This window comes from Ambystoma mexicanum, chromosome 9 (assembly GCF_040938575.1).
Source record: "Ambystoma mexicanum isolate Mex_15411 chromosome 9, UKY_AmexF1_1, whole genome shotgun sequence".
NCBI classification, from domain to species: Eukaryota; Metazoa; Chordata; class Amphibia; order Caudata; family Ambystomatidae; genus Ambystoma; species Ambystoma mexicanum.
Genome location: NC_090931.1, coordinates 441,769,795 through 441,792,824, shown reverse-complemented (window position 1 = coordinate 441,792,824; position 23,030 = coordinate 441,769,795). Strand labels below are relative to the sequence as shown.

The 23,030-nt window shown below is 44.8% G+C and overlaps 1 protein-coding gene across 4 annotated transcripts in view; it reads left to right on the top strand.

Annotated features, from left to right (window-relative positions):
• The window catches only part of STYXL1 (serine/threonine/tyrosine interacting like 1), an 863,427-nt gene that overhangs the window by 408,766 nt on the left and 431,631 nt on the right, over positions 1-23,030 (top strand). For 3 of the 4 annotated variants that reach the window (XM_069614941.1, XM_069614939.1, XM_069614940.1), the window contains exon 5: positions 7,336-7,472. In XM_069614941.1, coding sequence (XP_069471042.1) covers positions 7,336-7,472 — 137 coding nt within the window. The remainder of the gene's footprint in view (positions 1-7,335; positions 7,473-23,030) is intronic. The other variant, XM_069614942.1, reaches the window with a different exon arrangement.

The following is a 23,030-nucleotide window of genomic DNA, read 5'->3' as shown; positions in this document are numbered from 1 at the left end:
TTCAGAGCTGAGCGAATAGAAATGTTGTGTAGACCTCTTTCAATTAGGTTTTAAACAGGTGGGTTAGGACATCGCTAAACTACTTTTTACTACAGTTACTGGCAGATCAAGCTAGAGTGTGTGCAAGACCCACATACTTGGCTTTTTTGGATGTAACTAAAGCTTTTGATTGTGTAATTCGCAATAGGTGATGGTAAAAACTGTATGTTCTGAGCAGCCTTCATGCTTTGGTGAGTATTTTGGCGATACTACATGATGGAACAAAACTAAGGGTTAGAACAGCAGGTGTGTTGTACAAAATGGATCAATTCCCAATGTGGACTACGGCAGTATTGTTTCTTGGCCCCCTTTTTATTTAGTATATACATTTGGGATATGGATTTGACATTGCAAAATGTTAGGGTAAATCCTCCCCAGCTGGGGACCTTAGGTGTATATTACTTATATTAATTATGCTGACGCCATGGTTATATGATATTTGACTCAAATTAACCTGCAACGGTCATTGACCGTATTAAAAAGGTATTTGTCAGATTTAGACCTGCAGCTGAACACTATGAAACCAAAAATTGTAATCTTAAATGAACCATGGTCTCAGAAAAAAAATATATATATGTAAATCGTATTTCGAAAATATGTCTCTAGAGATAGTTAAACAATTTAAATACATAGGTACTATGTTAGATGCTAACAAGGTGAAACAAAATATATATAAATCTGTTAAGGTGCTTTTCTGTTGGCGGCAGTACAACTGCAGCAAATACATTTTAAATATGGGCGCTTCTCAATGATAGGTTACTCAAGATATTACCACCAAAAACTGGTTCCAAAACTATTATTTAATAATAATAATAATAATAATTTAGCATTTATATAGCGCTACAAACCCTCAGGTATCTGAGCGCTGCTTATTATTACCCACGGCGTGTGGTGCTCATTTATCGACCTCAGAAGGATGAAAGGCTGAGTTTGGCCCTGCCGGGATTCGAACCTGCTTCAGCAGTCTCTGCACGAATAGCAAAGAGAGCGTTCTACTCGCTGTGCTATTTGACCAGCACATTTGGGTCTGAGATGCAGGAGCAGGGTTTCCCCTCGGTCCGAATTGGAAGCATTATTGTGGAGGAAAACGCTCTTGTTGCGTTCGTGCGTACCAATTGTTGCAATTTGTCATGAATTAGGTTTAGTTTCCCTCAAATCACGAATGGATTGGCGAATACTACAGATATATGAGTGTATTTTGTCTCCTCCTCAGGGGAGTTTATTTGTTAAATTGCATAAAATGTTAAATCAGAATCTTTGTAAAGTTTTACAAAAATGGAAGAATGGGCATTGGTTGGGCATTGGTTCCTCAGCAGAAGAATTATGTCTGGCCCCAGTGGTGTCTAAGAAAAAGTTGTTTTAATGGATTGGATAAATAGTAGAGATTCATCGATGCATTTTACTTGTGTTTTTACGATCATTTTAGCTGGGATATAAACTTTTACAATGAAATTGCAACATAGTTGACAAAATACTTTTGCCGAATTTTAGAAAAAGCGTTTTATCTTTAACAAGAGATGTGTCTGGTTCTAGAGAACATAGCATAAAAAAGGATAGATTGTGTCGGTACTGTAATAAGATGGTGGAAACACTGAAGCGTTTGTGTATAGATTGTACTTTCTTATCGCAGCTTTGCTGTGATAAGTTTGCAAGATTGTTTTGTTGCGTGGAAGCTGTCTCAACAGAGTGGTTCGGGCACCAAATTTTAAGAGCTGATGAAATTGCATGGACTATTGCTGTAATTGAGTTTTTAAAGAGTATTTTATGTAAATGTTTTTATGGAAATGTATTATGTGAATCCTTAATGCATCTACTAATAACCTGTAAATTCCATCCGGGGTTCCAGATCGAATGATCTAAAAAAGTATAAGGAAATGCTTTTGGTGGCTCTTTCAGTTAGTATGGTCAGCTTGTTTGGATATACCACCTCAATTGGAGATGTTGTTAGTGGTTTTCTTAAATCTTTGAAGCTAGATGTATATCCATCTTGATCAATGGAGATGTATTTTTAGGGTGCTGGTTTTCTTAATTAATTCAATTCCCTTTTATTAAATTTGTAAACTTCATCTTAATTGTGTTTGATGTTCTTGATGAAATATTGTGTTTAGATTTAGTTATATCATCTAGAATTTTTGGTTATTGCATTGATTGATGTTTTGTATGAAAATGTTAAAGGTTTTTTTTCAACCGCTTATAAAAAAAATAAAACAATATTAATGTTTTATGTATATTTGCTGTTTTAATGCTTTAGTTTCCTTTGTGTGTAAAGTTTATTTTGAACTGTCACACAATACATTTATACATTATTGGGCACATACAGCCAGCAAGTAAGAATGTCTAAAATTAATTAATATAATTAGGATTATTGTTTGGTATTTCTGAAAGCCAATGACTGTTACATTTTAGTGAGAATGGACTAAAGGAGTATGATGGATTGTTTTTATTATGCTGATTAAAGAGCATACATGCAAATGATTGATAAACACCTTAAAATGTATACACAAATGTGTTATTCTTGAAGCTTTCAAAAGTCCAGTGACTAGTCCAAGGAGTGAAAATGAATATTTTTTTTTGTTATCAAGAAACATGCAATTGAAAGTGTATTGATAACAGACTGATTTAAACACATTGCCTCTCTTAACAGGGAGGGGAGTAGATGAGTGTGGCATATTAAAATGAATGGTTGGAGTAAGAAGTAGAAAAATACAACTAATCACTGACTCCTTTTCTAGTTTTTTGACAACGAATTGGGAAAACTTTGCGTCTAACCCTTAAAGAACAGCTCTGAAACTAAAGTCTTCAGAGGGTTCATAAAGGGGAATGTCAGACTAGAAAGTCCCCAGTAAAAGTGTATTGTTTGTAACCTTTGTTAAATGCATGTCACTGTATTGGGAGGATACCATATTTCCTGTGAGACAGCTATGGTAGAGAAGAGAGAAACAGACTCAAAAGTAACAGTTTGAAAACCTTTATTATCAAACATTTGTGGGGTTGGTGTAATGCCTATCTGGCCCTAACTCTTAAGTGGAGTGTTCCCTCAACTGATGCTTCTAAGGGCTGTCAATGTCTGTAATTCCAAAACCAAAGATCATCTGTGTCCAAACCTATGCTTGCACTCACTCTTAAACCAAATGTGATAGGGGATCTTCTTAAAGGAAAGATGGTGACCCAAAAAGGAAATGTAAACCAAAGCTGTTGTCATGTAGTCTTACCAATAGGTGTAGTTCTACCAGTTCAAAATAGTTCAACTCAAAAGGGGTTGCCCTTGGAACCTTCCGTGCAGGGCTCTTACCGTAAGTCAAAAGAGTTCACAATGTCTCTGGGTCTCTTGGGGTTCCCTTCCCCAAGCTTTGATCCTTCCAGTTCCAGTCACAAAAAGACATAGGGCCTCATAATGACCCTGCCGGTCCGGAAAGAATGATGGCGGTAAAACCACTGCCACCGTTCTTTCCGGACCGGCTGATTCCAAGTTTTGCAGGCGGGAGGTGTCACTCCCGCCAGGTCTGACCTGGCGAGTTTAACACCACCCGCCTGCAGGCGGAAATGGAAACACTGGCTCCGTCATAGACGGAACCAGTGTTTCAATTGTCTCCATTCCCACTCCCTTCCTGGGCAAGCTCCTGGAGAAGCTGGCCATCTCCCAGCTTAATCTCCATGCTGAATCTGTTGGTAGTCTTCACGACCATCAGTCTGGCTTCAGAGCTGCCAGAAGCACGGAAACTGCTCTCCTGAACATCCGTGAGGACCTGCTCTCAAACCTTGACTCTAACACTCCATGTGTTCTCATTTTGCTTGATCTCTCTTCTGCCTTTGATACTGTCAATCATGCCATCCTGCTCAACCGTCTCCGTGATAACCTGGATATCACTGGTCAGGCTCTGGCGTGGCTGACCTCTTTCCTCTCCAATCGACCCTCCCAGGTCCAACTGGGGTCCTTCCTCTCTGACATCTTTTTCTCTACCTGTGGTGTCCCCCAGGGATCTTACCTCTCTCCCTGGCTTTACAACCAGTACCTGGCACTTCTTCCACACTGCATCGGAGCCCTCTGCTCCAACCTTCAGTGATATGCGGATGATACCCAGCTCATTTTCAGGCTACCTTCGGCCTCCTCTTCTCCTTCCCTCATCTCTGACTGTTTTTCTGCTATCCAGGAATGGTGTGCCGCCAATGACCTCTGCCTTAATGCCAGTAAGACTGAGATTCTACTCATCGGCCCACCCACTCCCTCCTTCCCTGCATCTCTCTGGCCGGCCTCTCTTGGCCCTCTTCCTGCTCCTACCTGCAAGGCAAAAAACCTCGGGGTCATCTCTCCTCACATATCTGACGTCTCTAAGAAGTCACACTACCAGCTACGCCTCCTCAGAGGTACCTTCCTTTCCTCTCCTTCCCCCAGAAGCTCACTGTCTCTAGAGCCCTGGTTCTCTCGAAGCTGGATTACTGTAACAGCCTCTACCTAAATCTGCCTGCCTCTACTCTCTGCCCTTTGCAACTCATCCAGAACAGGACTGCGAGACTTGTCCTTGGCCTCAAGCCCTGGGACCGTATCTCTCCAGGACTGAAATCGCTACACTGGCTCCCAGTGGCTGCGAGGATTAAGTTCAAAACCCTCTGCATTGTCCACAAGGCCTTCTGGGGCCTTGGGCCAAAGTACCTTCAACTCTCTCTTCCTAAATACCTTCTTTCTCGAGCTCTTCGCTCATCCGCCTCCAACTCCCTCAGGGTCAGCCGCTTCTCCAAGCAACGAGTTGGGGGTAGATCTCTCTCCGCAGCAGGGGCCTCCCTCTGGAATAGCCTTCCTGCCTCCCTGAAACTTGAGGAGAACCATCTCCGGTTCCGGAAGCACCTCAAATCCTTCCTCTTTGCCGCCGCTTTCTCTCCCCCTCTCCCCTGTTAGAATTGCTGAAACTGCACTGAATCTGCAACTGGGCCACTCACTGAACTCGGTCCTTGGCCCAGCCATCTCCCCTGCTCTGCCTCCCTGGCAACCCCTGCACTGTGGGACTGTCTCTGTATCCCTACAGCCCCCCCTTCCCAGCACTTGTCTGCACTTACCTTGCACTTGCCACCAGTTGGCCCTTATTACTTATTTTGTTATTCTACTAACCCTGTACAGCACTTCCCCTCTCCCTTTCCCCCTTGCACTTTTCCCTCCCCCCTACCCTTGCACTTGCGCGATCTGAATGACACCTGGCCTAGTAGGATCGTTGTCTGTCTCCCTTGTTCCCCCGCCTCGTCGCACCTTGAAACGCTTGTGTATAGGCGCGTTATAAATGCCCTATCATATCATATCATATTCCCATGGAGTCCTATGTGACTCCATGGGAATGGGGACTTACAGAATTCCGCCTCCGGAATTACCGGGTCACCGGGGTTGTAATGCCCCGTGATTCCGGGAATCATGGAGGCGGAATGGTAATACGAGTCTGGCAGTATCCTGCCGGTTTTCCCAGCACGGTTACCGCCAGACTCGTAATGAGGCCCATAGTTCCTGTTAGGACTCTCAGGGCTCCCTTCCCCAAGTTTAGGCCTCTCTTCACAAAGTTTAACAATGTCTTTAGTGGGCCTCTTACGGTTCCCTTCCCCAAGCCTAGGCCCCCCCTTTGCGAAGTTCAACAAGCAAACAAAAGGTTCCTCTTGTCCGGATATAGCTTTCACTGTACAGTTCTTTCATGGGGGTAGTATCAGAGACTTTTGAGAATGCCGGGTTCTTTGCTCCTCCAGGTGCGACCACTCTGACCTCTATCCCCTCTCCTTTTTCTCTGGCACCTTTTCCTTTTCTGTGCCTCTTTCACTCTGTCCTTTTCCACTTTACTATGCTTCCTGCGCACCTTCTTTTTCTGTCTTGCACACTTGCACCTTCTTTCCACCTTTCTGTGCCTCTTGCACACTTCTCCATACTTTTCACCGTGCTCTCTTGCACCTTCAGTTTGTCACCACGCTCTCTTTCGAGTCTTTTGCACCCTCTTTCTCACCTTCTTGTTGCTTGCACCCTCTCTTGACTGTCCGTTTTCCTTCTCACTGTCTCTCTGTTCGGGTCGCTTACACCCCTTTCCTTACTTTCGGGTCTCTCTTACACCCCCACCTAGCTGTTTCTGCACCGCCAGCGCACTTTGCTGTCTTTCATTACATCTGCGCCTCTAGCGCATCTTTACTGTCATTCCGCTTTGCTTTCTTTCACTGGTTTCCAGCTTTCACTTGTTTCGCTTTGCTTTTACCTTTCTCTTGCTTTGCTTTGCTTTCTTTCACTGCTTTCCAGCATTTGCTTGCTTTCGTCCCACTTTTGCTCACCTGGCTCTTCTTTCAACAAGCTTCTGCACTCTCTCCAGCCATCGGCACACTACTGAGTTTCTCTATGCAGGTGAGAGTCAATTGGAGTCAGGTGTGCACAGTTGGGGAAAAGTGCCTGACCTTGCCTGACTCTATTAGTGGGACCATTCAAAGGTGTTATATGGTAGGTCTCACTTTGTATCCCTATGTTCTTTCTATGGGTAATCCCCATTGCTCCTGATCACCTCTTCCTTGTACCAGCACTTATTGGAAATGGGGAAGAGGAGATAGGGTGAGAGTGGAAATACCCCATTAAGGCTGACCGAGAGTGTGTTGGTGTACAATTAGGAAAGGGGGTATACTATGTCTCTCCCTTGGGTATTCTCCCACCAATCCCCCATGACTCTCCACTCAGGTGATCCTCCCTCGCTTGTCCACCCCCAAGGTCGGGATGCAAAAGCGATGGCCCTTCCCCGGCCACCTGAATGGAAGATCCCGAGGGAGTAGGTGGGAGAATACCATTGGGTTTCTCACATTCCTTAGGTAATCATCAGGGAAAATGGCTTGGGTAGTGGTGCCAGTACTATGGTGAGGTGTTGGCACTCACTGGGACAGGCCTATTGAGGTCATAACCAATTAAGAAATTCTGTAAATTGTCGTAGTTGAGCTAGTAGCATGTGAAATATCGGTTCCTAAACCAAAAAATGTGGTCAATTTACAAAAAAAGAAGAAAGCATGGCCATCAGTGCCTAACATCTAAAATATACCCATTAGGATGAGCTTATTCCTGATACACTAGCGATGCAACAGTTCAAAAAGAAAATAATAATGATATGGACAGAAAACAGAATAATCAAGGCCTGTGAAAAAACTAACATTTGTGCCTGTAACTTCTCATTCAGTAGTTAATGATGATGTTTGTATTGAGTATTTCTGGCCATTCAGAATCCTTGCTTCCCCACCCTTCATTGGATCTGCCTGGAATTGTAATAGTCGATAAAAGTAATGAGCATTTTGTGTTTCTTCCAGCGCAGCCAGCCATCCAATGTGCTCAGGTCCTGCAGGAGGTTAGCCGTCTTCCAATCCGCATCCTGATGGGAGGCTATGAGAGGTTCACTGCCTTGTATCACTTCTTTAGAACACAGAAGGTTCTTTGGCTGCCTCGGGTAAGTCCAACACAATGAGGAAATAGCACCCTACTACTGAGTCTTCTACCTCCATTTATGTGCCTGCCCATTTTCATACCGATATAGCAACCCATGCTATATTAAAATGTCTCCTCTGATATTGAAGTGTTGATGACAAACTTTCTAGATGCAGTATCGAACATGTGAGTTTCCATGCCAGTGGCTATAGACTGCTGTATCTCTATAGTATTTTCAAGTGATCTAACAGTGAGGTGTTCCACCAGGTATTATCTGCCGCTTCTGAGTTAAGGGCCTGAGGCGTAGCTGAGGGTGCTCTCAGATAGACAGGAATTACACCACCCCTTAAAGCCTGCTGCTTTGGGTGGACTGCAGCATTGAAGGCACTTAATACTCAGCCAACAGGAAGTCCTATCTTGTTTTCCACACATGCTTTCTACAGCTGTGATGTGGATAAGAAGATAGGATAACCAGATCTCAGTGTATTCAATGTAAACAGCAGTACATGTAAATAGACTTGACACGGAGCCAGGATCATACATTGTAACATGTGCTACTACCCACTCCAGCCTCGTGGTCCGCAATGGCCACAACAACATTCCAATGTAATAGGTTAATGTTGCTTCTTGTAACATCACTTAAAATATATCAAGATCTTGATACCTTTTATTTGAGTAATTGAGGTTGCTTTACAAATGTCAATTAACACAATCAAGCTAAATATGGCAAGATGGTACAGTGTATAAGCCCTTGAAGTCCCTGCTACTTCTTCTGGTGTCATTAGCAAAATCATGTGGTACTTTGAAAGCACATGTTTTATTCCCATTGGCATATTTACAGTAAGTCCAGTAAGAATGCTCAGAATGTTCCTCCTGGAGCCTTTGAATTTTTAGAATTGGCTAACACAGTAGCAAACATGTATTTTTATATTTGACTCTGAAGTTTTACAGTATTTTTTTTTAGAAGAAAAAGAGGAAATAATACACGTATATTTGAGTCAACAATAGTTTTTCACATAATCCTACAAAGTATCTCGTCTCTTATGCTGCACCATCTATGTTTCTTTCTTTATTCTGATCTGTGTGCGCGTGCGTGTGTGTGTGTGTGTGTGCACACGCTTAGAGAGAGTGGAGAGGGAGGGGAAGAAACATAAAGCTAGTCCCCCAAATAACCCGTCAAACTCACATACTCGAATTCTGAAACACAATTCCTCTACCTCAACAGATCATGCCACATTATCTCGTTGTTACCTCCATTTCTAACCTATCATCCTAAGTGTCCATAGCCATTCAGCTTTATCTACTACTAGACTCTTTACCGTATTTGCAAACCAATGCTCTTCCATGAAAATACTTTACTGAGTTGCTACTTGTAATTTACTGGTGTCTCTTGCTCTGATTTGATTTTTAGATGTCATATTCCACCAGCTCGTTACCTGTCAATATGGATTGGATTTTTTCAATTCATTTGGGTGCAGTTGGACCATGTGTCTGTCAAAGGGAATTGGAAATATTGTCAATAATTGCTGTTATTCACTGAGGAAGTTCTTTCTCAGTAGATGCATCCATACTGTGCAAGACTTGATCACCAAAGTCATGAATCTTCAGGGATGTCCTTAAGGGGTGGGGAGTCTTTTTATGGCTTAGTGGCACACAATCTGCTGGTCTCCCTTCCTTTAAAAATTCCCTTGTGGCCCATTCTGTTACCCTTCAAAGCACAAGTGGGATTTTACCTGACTCCTATCCCTTGTCTAACTTATAAAGAAGAAGTTGTCTGAATTACTACTTAGTTAATTAAACACTTGGCTATAGCACCTGTCATTGTAACTGGATCTTTATATACTGTACAGTCCAACCTTTCCAGATGTAAATGTACCATCATCTTTTTTGATATAACATCAGGAACCATTTTTGATGCAGTATGCATGATGATGATTTATAAAAACCTGTCTCCCGCTCCCCGGCACAGCCTTAATGGTCTGTAAACGTTCAGTTTGGCAGCAGTTAATCATCATTTTCAAGTTGTGGAAAACAAACGGTATGTCTGTCAATGCAAGGGGTAACTTCTCTGGCTTTCAGGTTTTATTTTCAATATGTGTTGCCTCATTTTATGACATTCTCCCCTTCTCTGCTTCATGTCTCTCTGTGCTTCTGGATCTCCAAATTTACTCTCTCCATGACTATATGCCCCCCTTTGATGTTTCACCAGATGGTGATCCCATGATTTGTGAATATCCACTGAAGTCTTTATCAGGACTCATTCTAGCCTGCTGCGCTCCTAAGGTGTTATAGTATGGACCTGTTCTTTTCAGTGTTATAGTATGTGTCTGTTCTTTTTATTTTCTGGGTAGCATGGTCTCTATAACACGTGACCATGGGTGTAGCTTAGTGATTATTATTGGATGGAGGGTGCGAGTAGGAGATTTTACAACAAGAAATACAGGGTACTCTCCTAAAGAAAAGTCAAGAGCTGGTTTTTTCATAATGTACTTTGCAGCCGAACAATGCTGTCATTCATCAAGCATGTTGCATTACTTCTATATCTGGGTTATGGGGCTCAGAGTGGGAGGGAGACAATGTCATCTTACCTGATATAATTTTTATCTTATGGCCGTCAGGTGCTGTGGCAATGATCTGCAAACCCTATACTGTGTTGGTTCAGCGAGTCACTGCAAGGCCTGGAAGCACCCATCGTAGTGCACGCCACCCTCCCCCGCCTTGCTTGTCCTGCGACTTTCCGCAAATGTGCATTCTGCACTTGTGGGAAAGAAGAGGGAGGAGGCAAAGCATTGGGGTCATTGCCATTGTGAGACAGAGGAAGCAGTGAGCTGTAGCTGCGATCCTAACACCCTCCCCAGGAGCCTACTGTACCCACTTACTCAAACAAAGTAACAATGCTTACAGGTACCTGTCATCTTTGCCTTGGTAACAGTAATGAAAGAGGGCACTATCTACTGATCCCTGCAATGGTGATTTTGAGATCCATCCTCCTGAGCACAACACCTTAGTTCCCTCTGCTATGTTCATTAGGTCACCCCAGACTGTCTCAGTATCACGCAAGGGGTGAAACCTATCATTCGTGAAATCTCCCAGTACTCCTGCACTTCCATGAGAACAGTGAAATCTGCATTTGCACTGTATTTAGAGGCTTTTGATAGCCTGGATTTTGCCAGCAGCAGATAACGTTCACTCCGGCTTCCAGCGGCAGGGGCTGAAGGCTGCTTCCTTTTCACGCTTGAGCCTGAAGCGAATATGTCGTTTGGCTCTACCTTTGATTCAACCTATGCCAAATCTTTAGCCCTCATTAAATGTTGTTTTGTAATGAAAATGAAAAGTGTCCTTGACACAGGTTCTATAGCATTTTGGAATCTTCAACTGAAAACATTACGGATTTTGTTAGTCTTGAATAACCTAGCCAGCACCTGTGTGTTTGGCACCAAACCGATGAATTCATCATGCAATCAACTAGTGCTACATTGCTTTAACCCAAAGGTTCAGAGGGCATTGTTTGCAACAAGACTCATCATTAGAGCAGACCACCATCATTGAAAACATTATAGAGCATTACATTCTCTCCATGAACGAATCCTCAAGTAGGCACAGTACGCCACCAATCTGCAGATGAAAGCAGACGTTCCCAAAACAGAGTGCCCAGGCTCATGCATAGTCAGTTGCACACCCCATTTCTTAATTTTAATTTTTATTTGTTTGAAGAAACAGGATTTAAATTTTGATCAGAAATTACTTAAAATACACATTTACAGATGAGGGAGGCATTCCCAGGAATGGTGCCTGTATAATAGCGACATTTCGCCCTTACATTCCAACCAGGAACCTTCGCTCAGTCTCTTCCCTAAGAGTTACCGTTCCCAGGTTTAGGCTGGCCAGTGTAGGTTCCTTCTCTGTGGCGGCTGCGGCTCTGTGGAGCTCTGTTCCTCTGTTCCTGCGTGCACTTGAGGATCACCTCTCTTTCCACCGTGCCCTGAAGACCTATCTGTTTACAGCCTCACTGCTGCCTTCTCTGGTTGATCCCGGGAACTGTTAGCGCCATGATGCCCCTGTTGGTGAATGTGTGCTTTATACATTTGCTTTACATTACATGGCGCAAAGATGAGAACAAGTGGTGAACCAGTTTTATAAGGCTGTGTGAACAAATTGGGACATAGACCAGGGACAAAATAAAAAACTGGTGACTTCCAAAAGTAATATTAAACTGAGGTGGAGTACTGTACACATGTTCAAAATTACATTATTATGCAGCAGTGGAGGGAGTGGTGGTATAAAGTTAGGAGAATGGGGGAACGGGTGGTGGGAGCTCCTTCTTTGGTCGGTAGGTAGTGTTTAAGCTGAGCTTTGAATAGATCCAGTCGGGTTGGCTTTGATTGTAATGAGCAGCAGGTTCCAGTGGAAAAGGGCAAGTAGGGAGACAGAATAGAAGCAAGTGGAGGCATGGGGGACAGGGAGGTGCAGAAGAGAAGCGGAGGGAATGAGAAGATTAGACATAGTGTCATGCGCCCGTCTCCATGGTAACTGTGGCGACGGGTACGCTTGGGTGGCCATTAGAATGATCCATCACGCAGCGGCTGTGCGCACTGCAGCAGTCTAGTTGTTTAGCAAATGGCCGCTGCCAGAGGCACTTAGCTGCGCCCCTTCCAGCATCCAGCGCGTTGCAACCATTGAGGTTAGTTTCCTCCACCTTTGGTCTGTTGCACTAGTTTGTCCTTCGTTCCTTGTTGGAACCTCTATTGCCGCTTTCACTCCGTCGCGCTTCCCAGCGGGGCCCGTTCACTCTTGACTAGCCTCTCTCCCTCTCTCTCACCCTGTTTTTCCTTCCTCCATGCCCCAGCGCTTCCGTCTGCTGTGCCTGGTTCACAGCCAGGCCGCCACCTTGCCAGCTGCTCTCTCCCCGTCCTCTCCCTTTTCACTTCTCGTACGTTCTCTTCCTTCCTCTCGCCTCGCTTTTCCTTCTTAGTGCAGAGTCCCCTTATTTGCCACTGGTTTAGACTTCGGTTGTCATATCCTTGTTCCTTGGGTCTCTACCTTGCCATTCGTACTCGCTAGTATTTAGTTTCTGTGCAAGCATTTCGTTTCCTGAGGATCCCTCCTGCAGAGCTACTTCCTGGAGCCCCAAGACTACACCGGAGCTACATTCCACTGGGGTTTATTTTGCCATAGAGTGGCTTTTTCCCCAACAGGCGATCCCGGAAGAGGAGTCACAGGTCTGCATTTGGGAAAGCATTCACTGGGCTTCCTCCCGGGGTAGACCTTTACTTCATAAAAAAAGGTCTACCGATCCCAGCCTCCACTGGTTCAGAGCAGTCCAGATTCCAGTCTCTCAGGTGAGGATGAGGAGAGTGGGGGCTCTGGGGAGGACCAAGCTAAGGGATCTGACACATAGATACAGTCAGATATTGTACCGAGGAGCAAGACTGTTGATATCTTTGTAGAGTAGAAGGAATTTTAAAAAAGAAACTGGTTTGCATAGTAAGCTATCAGCATGGTATTGGTAGGTAAGAAGTTAGAGAGAATCTGGGTGGGTTGTCTAGTGGAATTAATTCATAGTGAGGAAGGCCAAAGTGTAGGCAGAAGCAGAAGTCGTTTTTTCTGATCAGGAGAGTGGAGATTTGACTTTTTGTAGAGTGGTGAGCAAGAAATTAGTTAGGTGATCTACATTGAGCAATGGGGCTGATGTGATGTACTATAAAAGGTGAGAGACTGTGGGAACATCAGCAGGAACTGGCAGGGTAAAACAGCACATGAAAGAGGAATGGAGAGGAAAGCAAACAGCAGATAGGCAGAGATATTTTTGGGGCAAACCAAGGAGAGAGCTTCCTTGGAGGTTTCAGAGATAGATCAGTTATAAAAGCCTGCCGTCACAGGAAGCACATTGGCTGATTCTCACCCATAGTTCTACTCCAAGCGCAATTAATAAATATGAAGAGGTAGCCCTTTCTTAAGGCACACACAGTGACACAAACTCCTAGTGTCTGCCATATTATGAAAGCAGCGTCCCTCTCAGGAACACAGGTGTGAACGTTGTCAGTGTACCAGTTGACCCAAGCATACATAGGTGTAACCTTTAAGAGTGGTCTCATTCATTTCTCTTTGAGATGGTTGACATTCTGCATCCCTTTGAGGGTTTGCAGTATGTCAACACTCCATGCGAAGAGGGCACTCCCTTGTTTCCAGTTTGTGGCAAACAATCCCATCCTGCTCATGTAATCAGGAGATGCTTCAAGGATCCTTTTTTTATGACAAGTTGCATGGCAAGAGCTATTCTTTTTATAACCCAAACCAAAATGTCATGCAACTCTTTAGGGCGTATCTGGACAAGGAAACACGTAGAGAAATGAATCTGTTTGCACGATTGTTTGTTCAAAATAAACTGCATAATTTTAATATACATTTTACAAAAATAACCTTCACCATCTTGGTATAGTGAGTCTCACACCATCCCATAGAAACATACACATTTGGCACAATTTATAACATAAAAAACAACATCTCTTGACTTATACAGACGGACCTTGTGCTGTCAAGGTTTATCAATGACACAGTATACAATGCAACAAATGTCTATTTTCTGCCAGTTTTTGGCACACTTTAACAAAAAAACAAGTCGACACTACAGTGTTTCGGCCTATGGTATCCTATTAGCTCCAATTGTGCTGGCCTTCACTAGGACGGGAGAAGTGAAAGTGTTGCCTCACTGCCTGTGGTGTAGATCATGTTGTGTAGCTAAGACACTGTGAGTCTGGGACTTCTCCAGAGTCTGCACGGTGTGCATGGAAACAGAGTCCAAGGAAACTCTAGCATCTGTTTCAGTGTTGACCAGCGCAGAAAGTTTGCCTTATGTGTTACTAGATGAGTGATTTGCCTTCACTATAACTGCCTGGTCGGAAACCAGCGGGTATACTAGATTCCACGACGAGTGAAGAGATACGCATCAGAACGAGCAGACAGTGAGTCCCCTGCAGTATGAAGCTTGACATCAGTAAAGTGCCAACGAAGCATACGGCGATCCACCAGTATGCAATAAGGAGAAAGGAGAGATTAATAGAAGGCTAGATGCACTGCCCATGTCCCCTTGACTGCATGAAACCTCGCCACCTGCAGTAATTGTCTGGGTAGACTGAGGACTGAGGCGGTTATAGTGAAAGCAAATCACTCTTCTAGTAACACATAAAGGAAACTTTCTGCGCTTAACACTGAAACAGATTCTAGAATTTCCTTGGATTCTGTTTCGATGCACACCATGCAGACTCACCGTGTTTTAGCTACACAACATGTATTGTGATCAAACAATCGTGTGAACAGATTCATTTCTCTATGTGTTTGCTTGTACAGATACGCCCTGATCAATTGTGTTTGATATATTATATAATACCTCGAGTGATCAGGGCGCCCCTTTTGTTGTATATATGCAACTCTTTAGGCAATGTATATGTTATAGGAACTTCGGAGTAATAATACACAAGACATATCACTGTAAGTGCCACATAATTCATTCATCTTAATTAATCTTTTATAATGCGCTCAATATCGGAGACCAGTCTTTAAGTGTGGGACCAGGATTCAAACCTGTGTAGCTCTTTGTTGCATTGCTTTCAAGACAAACGCATTGCCCCTGAGCTATCTTTCCAGCCAATATAACCATATTTATATTTGGACCAAGATTGAGAGCAAGAAAGGGGGTCAGAGAGCCTAGGGCTGTGTTGTAACCTGGATGATTCAGAGTGACTGTGTGTGTGGATGCTGGGCCTCATGGAATGTTAGGTGGAACCTGGAGTGTTGGAGGCCTGGGGGTTCTGGGAAGTGACGGTTGGGATTTGGAATGATGGCAGGGAACCAGAGCAGATGCTTAAGACCCTCTCTCCTACCTTCATGAACTATGACTATGTAACTAAGACAATAAAGCATCTTTCTTTTTGTACTTACCTGGATCAGCCTGGTTTCTGCTCCTTGTCATCTCTGATCCAGGCACTTCTTGCTGGGGAGCAAGATACACCAGACTGGTGAGAGATATGGAGCGAGTGGAAGGAGTCTAAACACAACCAGTGTGAGAGATTAGAAAACAGAGACAGACAACGGAATTGAGGGTAAAACAGACAGAACACGAAATAGAAAGATATGGACAGCTGGAGAGCTAAATTGAGAGACAGTGGACAGAATGATGTGGTGAACCAGAAGAAGGAGTTGGACTAGGACTTAACATGTTCAAAAGGTTTTATTTAAATAAAAACAAAAATGCCTATCTAGCCCTATTGCTATGAGGGTATTTCCCTACCTAACGCACTAAACTAAGGGTGGTCGTCAAATGTCCAAATTAAGTGCTGTTGTACAAAACTTTATTTGGCAATTGAGCCATGAAAGCAGAAAGAAAACCTATACAGCGAATTACCAAATTAAATAAGTACATATCCAAACACACATTAAAGAACAAATATATAAGGACAAAGCTAACCAATAAAAATTGATAAAAAAACATTGTTTAAAAAACACATAAGATAATACATCTATTAGTCATCAAATCTAATATAATAGATCATTAAAAAGTCAAGCAAGATGATGGATACATAGTAAAGTCGTATAAAACCTTCCAGCTGATCAAATTACAGGCCACTTGGATCTTCTCAGCCATGCCCAGAATTCACATTTGGAAATAAAGAAAACTGCATTCCAGTCATTAGTACTTTTGCCGATGGTTTTTAATATGAATAACAGAGTTATCAGGACCTCCGACTTTTGTACCCCACAGAACAATAAGCAATGGATAGTAGATTCCTCTGCAGCACCACAAGCTGGGCACCAGGGATCATTGGAGGGCTTCCACTTAGCTTTGAATGAAGCCAGTTGCATTGAGTTTATGCACAGCTGAATGAAAAGAGCACGGGCATAGCCTGGAGTTATCCTGTCAAGCTTTAGTTCAAAGCCTGGCATGCATTTGGTTTCAAGATACAAGCGCCCAGCTCAGTTTCAGACAGGTCTGCTTCATATAGAGAAGTATAGCATCATCACAGGCCCAGTTAACCAGTAGTTTGGAACCTATGGTCAATCTGTCTGGGTGGGCCCAGAAATCTGCCTTATCCAGCCTCATAAACTCCAACCGGATAAACCTAAACCAAGGTAGTGAGCCAGATCCAGACATACTTAGCAGACTTTCAAGAGCAGCTCTGCACTTCCCCAATTCAGAGGTAGTCCAGATCTGTAGCCAGTACAACCATGGTTTGGTGGCAAAAACCTCAGAAATTGGATGTTGCATTCCCAGCCGAGATTAGCCAAGGGTGCACTGCAAGGTTGCGTTAACAAGCCTCTCCGAAAGGTGTTTTCCGATACACCAATAGGCGGAGCATTACAATGGCCCAACAGCTCTGCTCCATATAGGGCGGCTGACCGGGCCTGTATCCCATACAGGTCCAAATTAATATAGTTCTCCATGCAAAACCTACCTGCTACTTGGCCCTACGACTTAGACAAAATGTAACAAAAATAGACTAGAGCAACAGCCTCTCCACTCTGGCTTTGCTTGGCCAAACTATTTGGGTTTCCTCCCAATGAAAGTCTTTTCCAATGGATTAAGTTCACAATACAGTTCTCTAGCTCTTTGAAGGTTTTTCATGGCAAGTCATAAGCCTTCACACACATCTATTACTTTCCGTTCTTCAAAGGTAAAAGGGATTTTCTTAATGCAATTCCAAATATTTTGCTCTGCTATTTGATAGTCTTCTTTTTTAGGGTTTGTGCAATGGAACCCGACAGGTTTTCTCCGGTCCCAGTCTTTTCCCCTATTGTTTGTATTGCTAGGGCTCCCTGAAGCCTGCTTGCCCTTTGATGTGCTTACTTCATCAGGGTCTTGAATGGGCCTCTGCCTGTGCCCAACGTTCAGGATTCTTGGGCTCCTGAAACCATTTTGGCTTCCCCAGCCTCGTATGTCAATGTCACATAGTTCTCTAGGGCCCACCTAAGCCCCCTGGCCCTCTGATATACCTAATGTAGCGGGGCCTCATTGGGCGTATGCCCATGTTCAGCGTTCAGGTTTTTCAGGCTCCTGTAACCCATTTGGCTTCTCGAACAGTCTGGGGCACAGCCACTCAACGCATACACCGGTGTTAACTTCTAGAGAGCTTCCGCTTCTCTTTTCCTGCCAGGCTCGGTAGTTGGCACACTTCTCATGTGGAGGTCGGTGATCTGAGCTCTCCACAGCGGTTTGGTCTCGGCGTTGGTTAACGGGCTCCAGGCCCACCAGAGCGCTGTGGTCGCACCACCTGGCAAGACGGTCTCTCTACCGCCTCCTTCTCAGCTTTGGCTTTGTTGACGCTCAGGATGCCAGCCTTCCGGCGTCTTGCTAGCGATACGTTCGCTCTCCACGCTCCCGCCGGCTCTATGTTCTAGCGTGGCTACGGCCCTCCAGAACGTCTTCCTGTCAGACTCTCGCCTCTGCGTAGGATTCTCTCTCCTCCATTCAAGGTTCCTTGTCTTTTTATGTTCGTTACCAATAACAAAAAGGGTACGTCGTTCCTCTTTGACTGTTGGGTTCAGGGGGAATCCAGCATTGCCAAAGTGATTGAAGTAATGTCACGGCTATTTAGATCCAAAACAGAAGTAACACCAGTCCTTTGATTCCCATGTATGTAGACAATGTATTCCTGATACGGAGTTCCTCATAGGAATGGGAGTGCCTTTCACCTAGAGTAGCGTCACTACCTGTGAGGGCTCACTTTCCCAGACCCTAGGGAGGGCCTTGCTTATCAGGCTCACCTCCCTCCCTAGCCTAAAAGAGGGTGGCTCCCTTCTCGGGACAAGGGACGAATAATCCAGATGTGTCACAAAGCCTAGAAAGAAAGAGAGAGCGGGAGAAACATTAAGAAGCAGAGAGATGAACATACGAACGGATGGACAGATGCGCCTAGATTGAGAGAAGGGGTGGTGGTGGATTGAAATTAAACATCATGACATAAATATTGCTGTGACAACTCATTCAAATAAAGAAACAATGCGTACAGGTACCTCCAGCCTCCTGTCATCCTTGCCTTGTGTATAATAATGAAAGAGGGCACTATCTTCAGAATTCCACAGCAGCTCCTGTGATGGGGACTGGAAAGTCCTACAGTGGCATTAATACGCCCAGTCAGGCAGTGAAGCAAAAACAATCCTTTACCAATGGTCCTCCTTCACATAGAGTTGCACAAACCAAGCCACTCACAAAAGTGTAGACACCATTCTGCATCTATCTGTGCCATTAACCTATGTGTGACACTGATCACTGCAGACTACTTCCTGTGATCTTAAAACAATATAGCACTTTTAAAAGTGCAAAGAACCCTCCATCCTGCAGTGCCAGCACTCCTTCTCTCTCATTACAGGGGGGGTGGCAGCAGGACAGGCAACCAGTAAGGTACTAGCACAAAGAGTGCAGATGTGATTTTCACTGATACAGTATTAGAGAATGTCACTACCGTGCATCTCAGTGTGATATTCAGCATTACTGAGCTGATGACACAAGCATGACTCGAGAAGGTCCTGCAAACCCGACAAGGTTCAATACTAAGAGGGTTGTTCCACCCCACAACCTTCTCTACAAACTACACTCCTGCACGGGGAATTTCTGGCAACCTGGGCTATTTCTTACACTCTCCTTTTAATTAATCTTCCTTTTCTTGTGTACTTTGGTGAACTATGTGATAGCTCTTCTGTTTAAGCACATTGATGTCCCCAGTTGCTGCAGCTGTACTTCATTCCACTGAAGCCACCTTCAACGTTTCAGTTAGGAGTTGTATCATACATAAGGCATTTGTGGCCTGTCTGCCGCTGTACCTCTACATTACAAACTATCTCACTTCTTTCTCAGTGATTGGCTACAGTTCACTGGGTGTGCCAGTGGTCCCCACCATCATAGCCCCTATGCCCGACTTCCTGTTACTGTGCACGCTGTGACAAATCCATGGAATTCGTCCCATCTTCCCTAGGAGGATCCAACCCCTTTCGGAGAGGGGAGCCTGCTACGTAATACACTCCCTATGGGGCAGGGCAAACATGATCTCACTGGGGTGACCCCTTTCTTAGGGGACGAGGAATCCCCAGGTGAAAGGTTTTTAACATCTCCCTTAAGAAAAATGGCCCAATTGTCTGCTGGATACATGGGGGCTGAACACATTAATAATGCACATGGGCCTTTAACTGTGCTTGGCATGGCTGCTGACTCCACCGTGATGTCAGAAACATGGAACCAATCGTGTTGTATCTCTCATTTCCGAGAGGTACGTAAAAGGGCCGAGATCCATACCTGCAAGGAGAGAGCCAGCCTAAGACACGCCACACACAGCAGAAACCTGCACTGTAGCACTGAGCCAATTCATCCTGGAGGCAGAACCACATAGAATACGTGGTTGGCGGAGGAATTCCAAAGCCAATCGACTGCTGCCTTGTCCAGGAGGGCGAACAGGTCAAGGCACAGACGTCTCCTGAAGGGAGAGACCAAACCACCAAAGATATGGCACACCAGCATCAATGAGCAACAACGCCTGAACAAAAAAACCCTGCGAGAAAGCCGCCAACCACAGAAGGACGGTTCTGCAGCTACTGGAGCAACCACCTCCTCCGTCGAAGAGCACTGCCGAAACACAGATATGCGGCAAATCCAGAGGAGAGGGTGGAAGGCGGTAAAACTCTGAAACACTCCACAATGGAGTGAGGAGCCCAATACACTCTGAGGGGGTGAGGACAGTAGGCACCCCACAAGGCCAGTGAGGCCAAACAGCCCACACTGGGCAGAACGATCCAGCAGCCTATGGAGGCATGAGAATAGAGAGAAACCGAGACAGGCTAAAGAGCCGGAGGGCCCATGCTAAGCTACCAGAGACCTCAAAGAAATAAACACCCAACAGGGGTGAACGTGAAACAAACACCAGGCAAAGGGGTAATAGCCACCAGAGAATCAAAAGGTGTGAAGGACCACAGAGCCCAGTCCGGGCTGAGAAACCAGCACCGTGGAGGGTATACATGAAACAAAGACCCGGTAGGGGCATAATAGCTACCAGAGAATCAAAAGGTCTGAAGGAGCAGAGAGCCATGTCAGGCAGAGAAACCCCTGGAGGAGTGAACCTTAAATTAAGACCCTGCGAGGGGGTAATAGCCAGCAGAGAATCAAAAGGTCTGAAGGACCAGAGAACCCAGTCTGGGCTGAAAAACCCAGCCACTCACTGAGGGTGTAGCATCAGGAGAAGCCGGGACTGGCGGTTGTGCCCGAGGGGCCATGCTGGACCAAGGAAAACCATTACCAAGAATCTGAAATGCCCTCAAGAGGTGAGCAAGCGACACAAGCTACAAAGTTGAATGGTTTACATACTCAAGTGTTGCAGTTAAGGAACTCACTTTCTAAGTTAAGCAAGACTTTGGTGAGGGGCACAGAAGTCCCCTTTTTTATATTAGGGTGGATGCCAGTAGAACCAGGATGTCCATGCTGGACCAAGAAAACCCATTGTTCAAAGACATAGAAATGCCCTGAATGTTGCATAGTGGAATAATTTACAACCCAATGTTGCAATACGATGCACCATTTCTGTAACTCCTGCTCCCACTGTGTACTATGACTCATTCGTGACAACTTAACTTTATGCAATAATGTATTGTTAATTCATTCTGTACTGTAACCGTTGATATTAAGAATGCACCCAAATACCTCTGGGTTAGGTGTGTCATATAAATACCAAAATAAATAAACCCCAAGTGTTGTATATAATGAACAAACTTTCCAAGTTGAGCAAGACTTTGCTGAGGGGGTCAGGAGTTCCCTTTAGTAAAGAAAATCAAGGAACTGGTTTGAACTGCATGAGCAGGCTGAGGCCTGAAAGATCAAAGGGGGAATTTGAGAGACAACTGGGAAGGAGCCAAGCACCAACCAGCACAAGCCAAGAAAGGGTAGTGGGGGTGTAGTAAGAACACTTCTCTAGTCTAAGTTATTTTTCCTTCTTGTTAGTGGTAGGGTAAGTCAGTAGGATAGGATAGGTTTAGACAGAGGACATTTCTTTGTGTAAGACGTCCTGACGACTGACAAGCTCCCGTTTGTTATTTTATAAACTAGGGGACATTCATCGTATAAGTAGGGAAAGATGCTGCATTTCTTTACTTTATTAAAACTGAGACTTCACAACATGTCTTCTTATCTGCCTCCTATGTCTGACTTACCACAACACCTTCTGTCTTCCAAGCTCAAAAAGAATGGCACTGCCAGTTTGGCGTAGGATACAGATGCAATGCCGGTGGTTACTGTAGTCAGTTTTGGATTGGGAATATAATTATACGGTTTAAGATGACATTCCCTCAAGAAGAGTTTGAATAACTCGAAAAGCGTCAGAAAGCTAAGTTATCCTGCTGGTCATCTTCGTGAATGAAGCCATCCTTTGCTCTGTTATGTTTATCAGAAGTTAAATTACAGAATGTATTTTGGAAATTGGACTCACTGCACTCAAAATGACTATTATTTATGTTGTTCTATTTGTACTGAGATTTGAGTACATTTATCTTTGTGACAAGTTATCCCTTCAAGGGTCCTTTTTGGTGGGATATATGGGTTGTGTGCAACAATTGTCCACATTAGTTCCATAATGTGGCCTAACTATACATATTGGATTAGGTCCTAGACTCTGTTGGATCTTATTTCTTGTTGGCACCCCGGAACTTTTGAAAAATCCTGTATGAGGTTTATTAAGATATTGTTTTGTCTTTAGTGGTGCACAGGGATGCTCCAGTGTTGGTGCAAAGGGTGCTGTGAGGCAAGCTGTCGTTATTATGTATCCTAGTCCTCTCAGTAGTTGGATGTGGTGGGTGGTGAAGAGCAGTTCACTTGATGTTTGTCTTTAAAACGTACACATTTTTATAAGGCAGTGCTTCAGAGGGCGCTAGAGAGCCGTCCAAGATGGCGGCTTTCCTGTGAGCTCCGTGTAGCTCCCCAAAGATCCTGAAAATACAGTGCTTCCGAGGTGACTAGTCGAGCTGCTGTGAACACCCAGCGAGAGCTAAGGCGTTTCTGTGCACAACTCTGGAACGAGCTCGGCCGTCGCATGAGTTATTTCCCACGATCGACAGCCCGAGAAAGGACCCATCTTGGTGGCGGCGCGACCTCGGCGGAGCCAAGGCAGGGCGGTCGTAAGGGAGGCAGCAGTGCCCGGCTGTAACACCAAAAGGCACCGACTGTACCACAGAGGCGTCAGACGGAGCGGAGAAGTCACAGGGCAGTGGTGTGCGGTGGAGGCCCCCCTGAGCGCCGACCGCGCTTCGTCGAGACTCCTGGGAGATGGGGGAGGGGCCGATCGCGGAGAAGGCCTAAAGCACAGGCGTGAAAGAGCCAGAACAACAGAGGCCGATGACCAAACGCCAACGGAAAGCCAGGTACGAGCGCGATGTGCGCCCCCTTAATTGTCAACACCCACGATAAGCAGGATTGGTCTCCCAGCTCTTCCGCGCGTCAACATAGCCTGCGGCCGCAACGGTGCGGTGAGGCCTAGTGGCCGCATACATAAAACGAGTATAGACAAGCCCTGCAACACCATCAACAGTGGAAGAGGCCAACTGAGATCCATAG